Below are 13,608 nucleotides of genomic sequence, written 5' to 3'. Positions count from 1 at the left end.
TGAGCCACATAGGCACCCCTCAGCTAGGATTTTCTGTGAAGATTATATTCCTTGATGAAAAGCTGAGAACCCAAAGGTTAGGTTTAACTGTCTATGAAAATGTTTTTTTTTTTTTTTTCCCTTCTTGTGTTTTTTTTCCCCCCTCTGGGCTTTGCAATTCACAAGGACTTTGCATCCCTCCTTAACATTTGTTCACATGGCAAGCTTTATTTTGCATTAGTTTATTGAACCGAACCATGTGCCAATATTCGCTAATTTGTATTTTGGTTGTTAAGTTTTTGAATCATGTCCTATGGTTCTTATAGCTGGGCGGTTTCTTGAAAGGAAATATATTTTGGTGACTGCTTCATTGCTACTAACATAACAGAGAGAGGTTGCCTGGGTAACAGCTGTGGGTCTAAGGATCTATGAGAAGGTGGTAACACGGAAGAGGAATTTGACTTTTGTAAATGATGCCAAAGTAAACTTCTGTACACCCTGCTTTATGAGCTCTTTCTCGGGAGGGGGGCAGTTTAGGGACCAGCACAGCAGATATCAGATTTCCTCACGATCCATGCAGGGATCTGTTGGCTGTCTGAGATTTCAGGTGCCTTCTCTTGATCCTGGAGTGCTAGACCTTTCTGCATGACATGAGAGTGGAGGTGAAGATTGCCCCATCTAATTCATCCATCTTTTTACCTGGTGAGCTCCTGGACACCAGAGTTCTGTGCCATCACCTTTTGCCTGCTGGTGCCTGAAGCACTAGACACTTGACCAACATGTGTTGAATCCCTTTGATGAATATTAATTGAGCTCTTATTATATGCTGTGCACTGGGTTTGGGACTATAGAAGATTTAGAGGCAAAGAGTCCAGAGAAAGGGGCATCTAGAGGGATTTACCCTTTAGCAGGAGGCATTATTACTGAGAAAGGACTGCAGATGTTTGGGGGATGGAGTGCTGTGTTGGTTTGGCTAAAAGGTCCAGCTTACATTCAGCAGCTCACTGGTTGGGGAATTCCCCTGGAGGCTGGGTCAGCCCTCGGATCCCCGTGGCGGCAAGGATTTCTGGCTTCATCAGATCCCATTTTGTCTCCCAGATCTAGGTGTGCTGGTTGATTGAAGAATCCCTTCCCTGTCTTTTTAGATATGCTTCCCCAATTTTTCAGTAAGTCCTTTGATTCCTGGAAGACTTCACTAATGAGAACTATTAATAGTATTTGCAAACATTTCTCAGTCTTCAGAGAAATGGACTGCTATCACTGTCCCGCCAGCCACATGAGGAACAACGTGGGTATTCTTTTCCTTTTTAGGGTTTCTCCCTTCCTCCTGCCTGCACTCGCTCCCAACCTCTGATGGCTGCTTTTACGGCGAATCACGGAAATGTTGCTGATGTCAGCAGCACTGATAACTGCATTCGCGGAGCCACTCTAAGGGGGAATTATCCAGAGGGTGATGCTAAAAGGCAAAGCCATTTTGCGGGGTGTTTTGTAGACACTGTTTTCTCCCTTTGATGGATCTCATTCATTTTTGCCACTTAGGAGACACGGTGAAGGGAGAGCCATCTGAAAATTTTTTCCCATCCAAGTTTTTTTTTTTTTTTGGTAGGTTTTAGTGACTCCCAAGTGAGTAGGGAGCACTGGGTGGCCGCACTTGGAAATGCAGGCGGCTGAGTCTGCTTGCAAAGCACAATGAACTGGGGCATTGAGACTCCATCTCAGTGACCCTGCGACAAGGCCAAGTGAGGGTGCAGCTCATTCTACATAAACAGTTCATTCTTAAACAAATATAAATATAAATGAAAGCTCTTGCTAGCTGTACACAGAGCTTGCCATTCAAATGCTTTCCCCAGAAAATCCCTGTGTAGAGTACATAGCTATCTTGTAGGGGATTGTTATATACGCTTTCAGGTTTATGTACAGGAAGATACACCTAATGTCTTCATGACATTTGTCCTGACAGCTGTCTCTGAGCAGGGAGACAGGGAAGCTTGCCATGTGGCACCGAGGGCCAGCTTGGGAAGGAAACCGTGGGGTTTTGAGAGGCAGCAATCCCCAAGGCTGTTCGATTTCCCAGCGGCGTCCAGCAGCCTGGATGTGGTCTCTGAGCAGAGAGACGGAGTAACAAAGAAGGGGGTGGCTCCAGGAAAACGGCAGAAGGAAAGGGAGTTGAATCTGTTAGTGGAGAGCAAAGTGCTAAACCTGGCACGTAAGCTGGGCAGGAAAGGAAGAAAACCCGGGGCGGGAGGGGGGCATGAGAGAAGGTGAAAGGTAGAGGCGGGACGTGCTATGGGGGTAATTATGGGGGCAGAGCCTGGTGGATAGGATGCCCAGGTAAGAAGTGGGTTTCTTTACTGGAGGACTTCTGAGGCAGGGACATTTCTTGCGAGGACTGGGTTCGGGACGTGGTCACAGGAAGAGGCAGTGGTAGCGGAAACCGTTGGTGCTTCCCAGCTCTTCCGGGTCTGTTGTCTTGGCCCGGTGCACCCCTCCTCCTGACTCTGTGTGCTTCTCCCCCGTAACGTGTCCCTACAAAGAGTCCCTTTTCAGGAGATTTTTTGTCTTGGTCTACTAGTGCCTCTGACCAGGATGTCTCTGGGGATTTATGTCCCTCTAGGCGTTTCCGTAGCCATGATTCACTGGGTAAGAGAAGGAAAGCCTCGCTCCGTGGCCTCAAGGTGGGACAAACTTGGAGAACTAATTGATGCTACAGAGCTCCTCTGGGCTCAGGGGACAGGGCTTCACCTGGAGTCATACTATTTCGTGGTTTCTTGCCCTTCCCTCCTCTGTCCTTACGGCCTTCTGGAAGCACTTCCTAAATGGATTACTTGCAAACCAGTCTTCTCACGATCGGCTTCTGGAGGAACCTGGCTGAGGTGGATTCGAGATGATGGTCATGTGACGAAATGAAGGCAATGGGAGGTGTGGGTCTTGGAGGAGTTGTCTGTGGAACAACTGAAGTAACTCAGGAGGAAAGCAGAACCTGGATGGACGCTTCAGGGAATCAAGGAGAGAAGTCAGCTCTTCCCCAGCAGCCACGGGAAGAGGAGGAAGTGAAGCAACCAGAGGGTTTGGGTCTCAGAGGAACAGATTTGGACACAAGAGTGTGGAGTGTTATATTTCCGGGACAGTGTGGCCCTGACATTGTGGGTGAGGGAGACTGAACAACCTCTACCTGAATGCCACAGTCAGAGGACAGTGTCTTCAGGGGAAGCCCAGGTGTCCCTGAGGAAGGTAGAGGAAGGCTCCCTGAAGATGCTGAGAAAGTAGGGGAGGTCTTCAGCTCTGGTGGTCCGGATGTGTCTTTGGAAAGGTTTGGGATGCAGGGGGGAAGTTTGGATCAGGGCAGACGAAGCAGAGAGTAGAAGAAGGATTGAAGCTAGATTGAGGGGCATCAAAGCAACAAGGAGGCTTACATCCACTGGCTTACTTGGCTCTTTTAAAAAGAACCGGGTTCTTCAGCCTCCTGGTGGATGGTGGTTTGGCAGCCTGGACACTGAGTATGGATCTTGTGATGTCCTCTTCGCACGTAGTTGGCATGTATTTATTGAATAAGCGAATAAATGACATATCAAGTTTCTAAACACCCATCCCTTTTCATTATCGTAAAACAGTAGTGCACTTACCACCTCTGTATTTTATGATCTGATAAATTTGGAATTTATCAAAGTACCTCCAGCTACTTCCATCACCATCATCGGGTGGGATGCAGTGAACACATTTCCCAAGGTAAGGGAATTAGGCATTGGGTTATGGACGTAAGTCATAAGGCCTTTCTGCCTAATGGGTTAAGACATATTTTTTAGTTTTGCTTTCCTACTGTGGATCTAGAAAAAAGAATTGCTTGGGTTGGTACAACTACTTGTGATCTACGTGCTTGAGATAGCCGATACCCAGTTTGCTGGGGTCAGAGTGCAGCGTGTGGAGGGTGAGGCAGGGCTGGGGAAGGAAGACGGGCCCTGAGCGTGTGGAACATCGGAGGCCATGTAAACAGCCGTGGGAGTAATTGTGCGGTTTTAAGCAGGAGCAGACGGGAGTTTTAGAAGCACCCCCTGGCTCCAACCTGATTGTGAAGAGTCCCCTTCGTGGAGCCCAGGGAGGAGAGGTAGCTGCTTTTGACAAACCTCCGGGGAAAGGCAAACCTCTGTCTTGAAGGAATGGGCCCTGAAGATGGGATTGAGAAGCCTTGGCCCCAGGGTAAAGGAGATATTTTGGGAACTGCAGCAGCTTATATTATTTTTACTTCGAAAAGGTAGGGGAAATATAATCGTTTTTTTAAAAAATGCTTTAGTTAATTTAAATTATGGAGGAAAAAATTTAGAGCAAGAGGCAAAATATGCTCTTCATGAAGCATGTTGGAACTAGACCACAGAATCCCAGCTGGGGCTGCTGCCTTTAGGCCTTGACCTTGGAGTCAAGACAAGTGGCGGAGTGTGGGGCCTGTTGGCAAAATTGCAATGTGGGGAGACCCAGATCTTGAAAGAGGAGCCGGGCGGTGGGAAATGCCAGCGCTGTTGTGGCCAGCTCACAGGGGCAAGGAGGAGCTTGGGCCCTGAGCAATTCCTCGTCTTCCCTAGGAGTTGAACAAATCATGAAGAGCTCTCCTTGGACTATTGTCTGAGAACACCTTGACTTTGGATGTCTGTCTGTGGGGAGAAAAATACTATAGCACTGGGGCTGCTCATACTGCCGGATTCAGTGAATTCTGCAGTCACATGTTCTGTTGGTCAAGTATGTGACATCAATATCATAAGTGTTGGTGCAAAGCAAATTTATTTATGTGAATGAATTCAGGAATGGAGCAAAATTATAAGTAGGAGGGCCTCAGTCCACACTGAGACACAGAGCAGAGAGAAAGGACATCTGATTATACTGGGAGCTGGGCAGCCAGGGAGGACTTCCTGGAGGTGGTGACACATGAAGGGAGTTTTGAAGTAGGAGGTGTTGTCGGCCAGATAAAAAGTGGGGAGAAGAAAGGTGTCTGGGAAGCAAGATGGCCCAAAGGGTGGCATTAGCAGGTGGCTCACGTGTAAGGGCCCAGTGCCGCTGGGTTTGGCTGGGGCGAAGGTTGCCTGTGAGGGTGTGGCAGCGGGTGGGGCTGGGGAGATCGGCAAGCACCTGGTCCTGGAAGGAGCCTGCACTTTATTTGAATCATTGTGGTGTCTTCAGAGGAGCTGAAGTAGGAGGTGGAGGTGGTCAGATTCACACCTGCGAGAGCGCCACCTGGCTGCCATGTGGAGGATGGATTTGAGGATACAGGACTGGAGGCTTTCGAAGTGATGCAGGTGCGAGAAGACAGTCTTGCCCTAAAGAGAGAGGCGAAGACAGATGTGAGTCAAGGTGGCAGCATGTCCTCAGCTCCCTGCCCTTCCTTTCAGCCCGGTCTCCTCTAGTCTTGGCTCTGTCTCTAAAGGTCCCCAGGAATTTCCCAATGCCTTGGTCTCTTCCATCTGGAAAGAAAGCCTGGTGGTTTAAGAGGGCTGGGAGAAAGAAATAATTAAACAGAAAGGGAGAGCCTTTTCTGTGGTGGCATTTTGGGGACCCGGCTTGCTCATTTAGTGTGTGTAGACTGAGCGCTGCTGCGTTCTTACCAGGACCAGCTTGATCACCTTTAAGGCACAGCCATCAAACGCAAGCTGGGAGAACGAGGTTTGGCTGTTGGGGGTCTGGGATCAGATCAAGCGTGCGCCTTCTCTCTGCTCTTCTGAGAGGATGGCGAAGGTGAAAGCGGCCTCCGGGACAGCTCCAGGCAGGTGGGGCCCCTCATGGCTCCTTCCCTCTTTCTGATACCCACGCTGTGCACTGCACCCAGGGAAGCCTTGTGAGGATTGCAGACTCAGCGTCTACCTGGAGCTCTCTGGAAGCTCTGAGCCGCCTGTGCAGGTGGCCCTGGACCGATTCCAGACCTGGGAGGGCTGGGGGTGGGTGGAGAGGGCCGGAGTTCGGTGCTTCTCACCAGTATGCTGCAATCAGTTGTACTTTGCCTGGGTCAACAGGCAGAGTTACGTGGCTGCGTGACAGCAGACCTCTGAGGTGGCTGCATTCTAAGTTTCCAAGAAACCCTGAATCCTGCGGATGTCACTTGTCTCGAGTGGCACGGAGGAGCGGAGGCTTTAGGGGTTAGGTGTGTGAGGACAGATTCAAGGATGCCACTGCTTGTGATAGGCTGGTCAGGGTCACCTGTGAAGAGGGGGAGATAAGGATGACTTCTCTCTGCGGGAGTTTTGTGATGACGAACTAGGACCACGCGTGTCTGAGATCCTTGTCAATTTCCCCACAGACTCTGAAGGCAGGGCTGGGTCTTCCTCATTTCTGTGTCCTCAGCACCCAGCACGGTGCCCGGCTGACTCAATTGTTTGTTGACTGAGTGCAGGAATGGGTGATGCGGTAAGTACAGGGCCTGGAAAAGCCTGAAAAATTCAAAACTACCAACAACCCGTTCAACCAAGAAGGAGCAGATTTCCACACTTGCTCCCCTATCTACCCACGTTTAGGTAACTGTGGAATGGGCTAATGTTTGTGAAGGAGCATTTTATCTTTTCTTTTTCTTTTTTTTTTTCTAAGTGCTTATTTATTTTGAGAAAGAGAGAGGGTGAGAGTGGGGGAGGGGCAGAGAGAGAGAGAGAGAGAGAGAGAGAGAGAGAATCCCAATCAGGGATGCGCAAACAGCATGGAGCCTGATGCAGGGCTTGATCTCATGAATCATGAGATCATGATCTGAGCCAAAATCAAGAATCAGACGCTTAACTGACTGCGCCACCCAGGTGCCCATGTGAGGAAACATTTTATTTTATTTATTTTATTTTATTTTATTTTATTTTTTATTTCTAGGAGAGAAAGAGAGAGAGAGACAGTGTGAGCAGGGGAGGGTCAGAGAGAGAGGGAATCACAGACTGAAACAGCCTCCAGGCTCTGAGCTGGCAGTCAGCACAGAGCCCGATGCAGGGCTCGAACCCACGAACCGCAAGATCATGACCTAAGCGAAAGTTGGACGCTCAACCAACTAAGCCACCCAGGCGCCCCAGTGAGGAAACATTTTAAAATGAAAATTACCTTGAGGGATATTGTCTTCCAGCCTTTCCTTTCTCATCAATTCTTGGCAGCGTTTTTGCTGCCAGATACTTTTCCGTGGGAGTCGTGAAGAATGATAGATCATTGCTTTGAATGACCCATCCATTATTGATACATTTTAGATAAAAGGGCTCTTTCCACCAAGGGAATTTCTTTGTTTCCTATTTTTCTGTTCCTGTGCTCCAGAAGAGGACTGACTTTGAAGTCTCATTATTTTGATTTTAATCCCATCCCCCTAACCCCACCCCGCTCCCTACTTTCTGCCCCCTTGATCTTGGGTTTAGTCATGTAACCTCTCTGGGTATCAGATTCTTTATCTGCAAAGCAGGCATCTGCAGTGGCCATGAGCATGCATGCACCTTGCAGCCCTCCAACTGAGTCCTTACCATCCACTTTTCACAGCTAAGGGAACAGAGAGACTAAGTGGAAGTTTCAAGGTCACCCAGACACTGATGGATTTGGGACTGGAGTTCTGGTTTTTACTCCTGGTGCTTTGGAAACTCGGGATTGGTGGATTCTGTTCAGACTCTGCTTCCAGAGACAAGTCTCGTAGCAAACTGGCATCAGGAACTTGTCTGGAAGTTGACCTTTGTCAAGCCCAATTCTGCTCAGCTGCAGGGATGCTAGAAGCCCTGGAAACATCCATGATGCAAGCCAGTGAATGAGTCCCAGCTACAGATGACCCCTGAGCTCAAGGCTCATTAAGCTTCCTCCTAATGGCTGTCACCTGTCAGTGTGGAGGATGTCCCCTAAGAAGATTGTCAAACCCCCGAAGCTGGGAGGGACTCTGACCTATCCCCACCACAGCACAGTGCCTCACGCTCACTGGCATTACACAAATGCTTGTTACTGAGGGTGGTAGTGATTCCCATGGGGCTATTGTTTATGGTTTGAAGGAATTAACAACAACAACAACAACCACAACAACAGAAAACAAACATTTGCTCTATGCCAGGCACTATGCCATGAAAGGGAGATCCAACAATTAAAAGACAAGCTTTCAGACTCCAAGGAATTTGTAGGCTCGTGGAGAGACGGACATGCCAGGTCGGCTGGAGAGTCTAGGAGGACTTCACAGGTGAGGCAGCTTGGAGCTGAGATTGAGGCGGACAGGGAGTTTCCCAGGCAGGTGAAGGTGGGAAGAAGCTGCTGGTTCGGATGCACCCAGGTCTCTTCCTTCTGTTCTTCATTCATTCAATCAGCGCATTGTGTGGCAGGAACCGTACAGGACACTGAGGTACAGAGGTGAGAGGGTAGACCCGGGGCCTGCCCTCCTGAGCTTCAAGTCGAATGACAAGTAAACACAGGACAGTGAGGGTGGGCCAAGAGAGTTCTAGTCTGGTGAGGGCGTATTAGTTTCCTGTTGCCACTGTAACAATCTTAGTGGCTGAAAACCATACGTATTTATTATCTTATGGTTCTGGATTTCAGAAGTTCCACATCGGTCTCATTGGGCCAAAATTAAGGTGTGGGCAGGGCTGGATCCTTCTGGAACCTCTAGGGGAGAGTCTGTTCCTTGTCTCTTCCAGCTGATTCCATCCCTTGGCTTGTGACCTCTGCTTCTGTCCTTACAAGTCTTTCTCTGGCTGTCCTGCCTCCCTCTTATAAGGAAATTTCTGATTGTATTGGGCTCACCCAGATAATCTGGGATAATTCCCTATCTCTAGATTCTTAACTTAATCACATTTGCAAAGTTCCTTTCCTGTTGTAAGGTAACATAGGCATAGGGCCCAGGGATTAGGATGTGGACATCTTTGGGAGCCATTATTCCAATGTCCATGGGGTGGGGGGGGGCAGGGGAAAAGGGGAGGAGGTGCTTCTGGAAGTGGTATTTAACCCCAGATTTGTCAAAGTGGGTGAGAGTGGAGGCAGGGGAGGTCACTTAGGAAGCTGCTGGATTGGTTCAGGTCAGACAAGATGAAGGCCCTGATAAGGTCAGTGGTCCTGGGAAGGATGAGAGATGCAAGGGACTGAGATACAGCAGGGAAGTTGAATGAAGGCGAAATGTGGGGAAGAAAGGTGCCCAAGACAAGACGCACCTCAGTATCAACAAGGGATAGCAGGAACCTGGAAGTAGCATTTTGGAGAAGGATTAGCAAGAACATAATTCTCACAGTACTGATCCTCATTCTTAAATCTTTCAGTCGGAGGTTCCAGACAGTTTTGTGTTCAGTGGGATCCGAAGGAAATGTGACATCTAATGATTTCATTTGCTAGAATAATATACAATAAAAGGCTGATTGTTCTGCTTGGTTTTCAAAGAGAAAAGCTGATTTTGAGGCTCCAGGAGGAAAGACAGATGTTTACAGACCTAGATTCCTCGAGGTGGCCACCCTTCTGGCCAGGCATCGTCAGGGTCATAGGTGCCGTGAACAGGGAGGGACATCGCCGTGCTTTTATTTATCTTGAGTTTCCCAAAGCAGAGACTGAGCAGTCAGCTCTCTTGAGTGGGATTGTTTGCCCCACTTAGGTAATTAGGTTTGTCATCTCCTAATACCTTATTTACACAACAGCCAGGCTGTGCTATGGCGGAGGCTGTAATGAGTGTTAGTATAATGAGGGCAGAACAAAATCAAAGTGCAATGGCTGCTCACTGCTGCACAAGGCAGATTTCTGAAATGCATGATAGCATTATGTGTGCAACACTAGCCTCTGCTTCCTGCCATTCCAGAAAAGCCTACAGCTTAACATATTTATTTCCAAGGTAACGAAATTGCCCAAACAGAGACCAGGGACCTTTGAGAATTTGATGTGTTCTCAACACGAGGGAAAATTTCTTTTCCAATGGCTTCTTTCTGGAGGAAAATAGAAGAAAAATTCTATTACTAATAGATCAGGAGTGATTACATCTAAGTCGTTGCATTTTCTATTGAGAAATATGCTTAGAATCTATTTATTATTCTTATTTTTTTGGAAACCAAGTTAATTGACATAAAACATCACTCATTATTTCTTCCCTCATCCTAATCTGTCTTTTTTTTTTTTTTAATCACTTTGGCCGTCTTCTGAAACCCAAACCTGTTTTTACTGTGTTTGATTTTTGACTTGTTTCCCTGATACCAAGCTTACCCTTCTTTGTTTTGTGACCATGACCCTGGATGAAAGGGACTTTGAACCTCGCTAGATGTTAATCTCTTCTCTGCTCTTGGTATCACCCAGTCCTCAGTATGTGGACAGAGTCATTGGGCTTCCATCTCCTATTTATTTCCTCTCCAAGTTGAATAATACGTCTGTTTTTGAAATATGGTGGTTTGTCATTTATCTCACATATTGTTTAACCAAGGGAGCTATGGGAAGAGATGAATCACTGGCTTTCAAAATTGGAGAGAAATAGAAGTATTTCAAACTCAATTAATACTATTTTTTTTTAAACCAGAACTCCTAGGGCTCATTTTTAAAGAACTCAAACAGGTACCTCGGAACCGATCAGGTTCCCTCACTGTGGCTTGGTGAGCTGGTTTGTAATCCTCACATTTGAAAGCTGGCTTGAGAAAGATATCTGTGCTTTGCTTCTGACAAGTCTCATATTTATAAACAAACTCTCTCTTTCCCTGTCCCCCACTCTGTTTCTCAGTGGCCGTTCCGGCAGCAGCGCCCCCGGTGTGCCCACCCAAGGGTGCCACTAACGGGCACTACGTGGCCCCGCGCCTCTCCATCTCCTCCCGAGCCACGGTGGTAGCCAGAATGGAAGGCGCCCCCCAGGGGGGCCTGCAGACAGTCATGAAGTGGAAAACGGTCGTTGCGATCTTTGTGGTCGTGGTGGTCTACCTCGTCACGGGCGGTCTGGTCTTCCGGGCGCTGGAACAGCCCTTCGAGAGCAGCCAGAAGAATACCATCGCCTTGGAGAAGGCGGAATTCCTGCGGGATCATATCTGCGTGAGCCCACAGGAGCTGGAGACGCTGATTCAGGTGAGCAGGGAGCAAGTCAGCCATAGCACAGCCTACGAGGGAGAAGGGACAGCATCGGTTTTGACCTTGGAGCTCACTGAGTTTCGCCTCTGGTTGAGATGCTCCTGATGGTCAGGGTGGTCTTCTCCAGGGAGATGACATTTGGGCTGAGACCTCCAAGGAGCCAGAGAGTGAGGTGCGTGATGAGGAGGGGGAAGAGGGGCCACGCGTGCAACAGCCTTGACGCCTTGACATTAGGAGTGGACTGTGTTTCACATCATCTGCTTTTGGATGAGGTGGCCAGAGGCAGCGGCAGGCAAATGGGCTTTGGATTTTCAAATTCAAGTCCACCTATGTGTGCTGATTAACTTCCTGATTCTCAAATCTGCATGAGATGCTGGGCTAAGAGGGTGCACTGGGCGCCACAGAAAGAATTTTCAACAAGCAGGGGGTGTATTAACCTGTCCCAAGTCATTGAAAATGGAGTAAAAGACCACCAGATGTGGGATGAGAGGTTGTTGGTGACTTGGGAGGGTCATTTTGGTGGGTTTACGGGGATAAAATTAAGACAGCAGTAATAGCAATAATCAAGATGACTGTTTTTGAACAGTTACTGTATCAGGCACTGTGCTAAGGTCCTTGCATAGCTTGGATATTAAGAAGATAGCATCCATAAAGAGATGGAGGGGGAGAACTTGGAGCTGTGACCTAGAGAAGCGAGGCAGTGAAAGCAAGGATGAGGGTGGCTTTGGCAGAGGTGAACTTGGCCATGGGAGACAGAGTCCTCTCAGGTGGCGTGATGGGAGGAAATGAAACAGGAGGCATCAGAAGTCTGTGAAGGGCAGAGAGCCAAGTCCCAGAGGGAGGAAGGGAAATGGTCGGGAGCCCAATTGGAGGGCTCTATCGTGCAGGAGATGGAGGGCGGATGGTTGCCTTGAAAGCTGAAAATTGATTTCCTGTCCTAGACACCCTCCCAAACCAGGAAGAGTGGGTCTCGGTGCATGGCGGTGACATTCACGGAGGCAAGGGAGAGTCACATCCTTCTAGGGGTTCTAAAGTTTGCAAGGCAGAGGGATGGAAAAGATGGTTCCCACAACTCCTTTTGCTCTGGGATTATCTGCATTAAGTTCCTCACCTCCTTCTGCTCTGGGATTATCTGCATTAAATTCTCATGGCTACTGCAATCCAGGATATTGCAGGATTTGCAAGACTGTCCTGGCTATTTATTTATTTATTTCAAACTGCACTGATAGGGTAAGGGAATTTTGGGGCTACTTATGATCTGGAACCTTCATAGCAATTGTATTCCTGTAAAGAAACTTTGGTAATCAGAAATACACATTCTATCTCTATCCCTGTGGGAATAAATATGATTTCATACCTATGTCCCTACAATTTTTATGAGAAAAGAAAACTGTAAAATCTAAGGGCAGTGTTTCATATTACTCTTTCTTGGCTAGCTTTGTCTTTGTTTTCTCCTTTTATGAAAAACGCTGTCAAGTTTGTGGTGATGAGAATGTTGTACTAATCTGTGCCAGATTTAAGGTCTAGAATACCATAGAAAATGGGAGAAACAATTCTGGAGTTATTTGGAGTAAGGATGGAATTATACTGGTTGTGATGACTTTTGCTACTTTTTATTTAGCTGCAATACATATAAAAGGTGGTCTGAATTGAACCTAGATTCATGCTTGAATTTTCCTCCCATAGATAGTGAGATCTTGAGGAAAAAGATCATGTCACATTATCTTTGCATCAATGTGTAGCCTATGTATTGCTTTGCATCTATTTATTGACCAGTAGAGAATCCTTTTGGATTTAGATATTAAACTGAATCTATAACATTGGTGATGCCACCATATATCTGAATTTATTTATGGATTTGTTTATTTATGTGTTGCCCATTCTTTGGCTCTCATCTCATGAAAGAGCTCAGAGGCTAGAATGGACAGGACGAGGGTTGTGGAGGTTCTGATTCTGGGGCTGCCATTGAAACCGATCCCTGAGGGCACCCGGGTGGCTCAGCTGGCTGAGCATCTGACTTGGACTCATGTCATGATCTTGTGTCATGGGTCCAAGCCCCATGTTGGGCTCTGTGCTGACAGTGCAGAGCCTGCTTAGGATTCTGTGTCTCCCTCTCTCTCTGCTCCTCTCCTGCTCTCTCTCTCAAAAATGAATGAACATTAAAAATATAAATAAATAAAACCATTCCCTGCTTTGGCCTCAAAGGTTTCTCTGTGAAATGAGATGTGTGCGTGTGTGTGCACATACACACGTGAACAGACATATGCATCCTTACGTCATTTTTGTAACAATTTAAAAAACTACCCTTTATTAGACACCTGTCATAAGCTAGGTACCTTATATTCATTATCTCATTTCATCATTCCAACAACACTCTTAAGTTGGCACAATTACATATATTTTATAGATGAGGAAGCTGATTCTAAAAGAGGTTGAGTAACTTTCCAACCCCTAAAGTGGCCAAGCTTGGATTGAAAGTGAGGTCTGTCTGACCCTGATCTTCCTCCCACAATGAGTCTACAAGATTTTTTTTAAATGTACTTATTTATTTAAAGAGAATGAGGAGAGAAATTAGGGAGAGGGGCAGAGAGAGAGGGAGACATAGAATCCAAAGCAGGCTCCAGCACAGCTCTGAGCTGTCAGCACAGA

General features: G+C 47.4%; 1 protein-coding gene across 1 annotated transcript in view; it reads left to right on the top strand.

The window, feature by feature from the left end:
* The first annotated feature begins 629 nt into the window (after window positions 1-629).
* KCNK10 (potassium two pore domain channel subfamily K member 10) overlaps window positions 630-13,608 on the top strand; it is an 80,572-nt gene continuing 67,593 nt past the window's right edge. The window contains exons 1-2 of the mRNA XM_039232510.1: window positions 630-681; window positions 10,622-10,956. Of these exons, the coding sequence (XP_039088441.1) occupies window positions 630-681; window positions 10,622-10,956 (387 nt within the window). The remainder of the gene's footprint in view (window positions 682-10,621; window positions 10,957-13,608) is intronic.

The sequence above is a fragment of the Hyaena hyaena genome, unplaced genomic scaffold, assembly GCF_003009895.1.
Source record: "Hyaena hyaena isolate Hyena2069 unplaced genomic scaffold, ASM300989v1 scaffold_67, whole genome shotgun sequence".
Taxonomy (NCBI): Eukaryota; Metazoa; Chordata; class Mammalia; order Carnivora; family Hyaenidae; genus Hyaena; species Hyaena hyaena.
The sequence above is the reverse complement of the archived record's forward strand: the minus strand, read 5'-3'. Positions and strand labels throughout refer to the sequence as shown.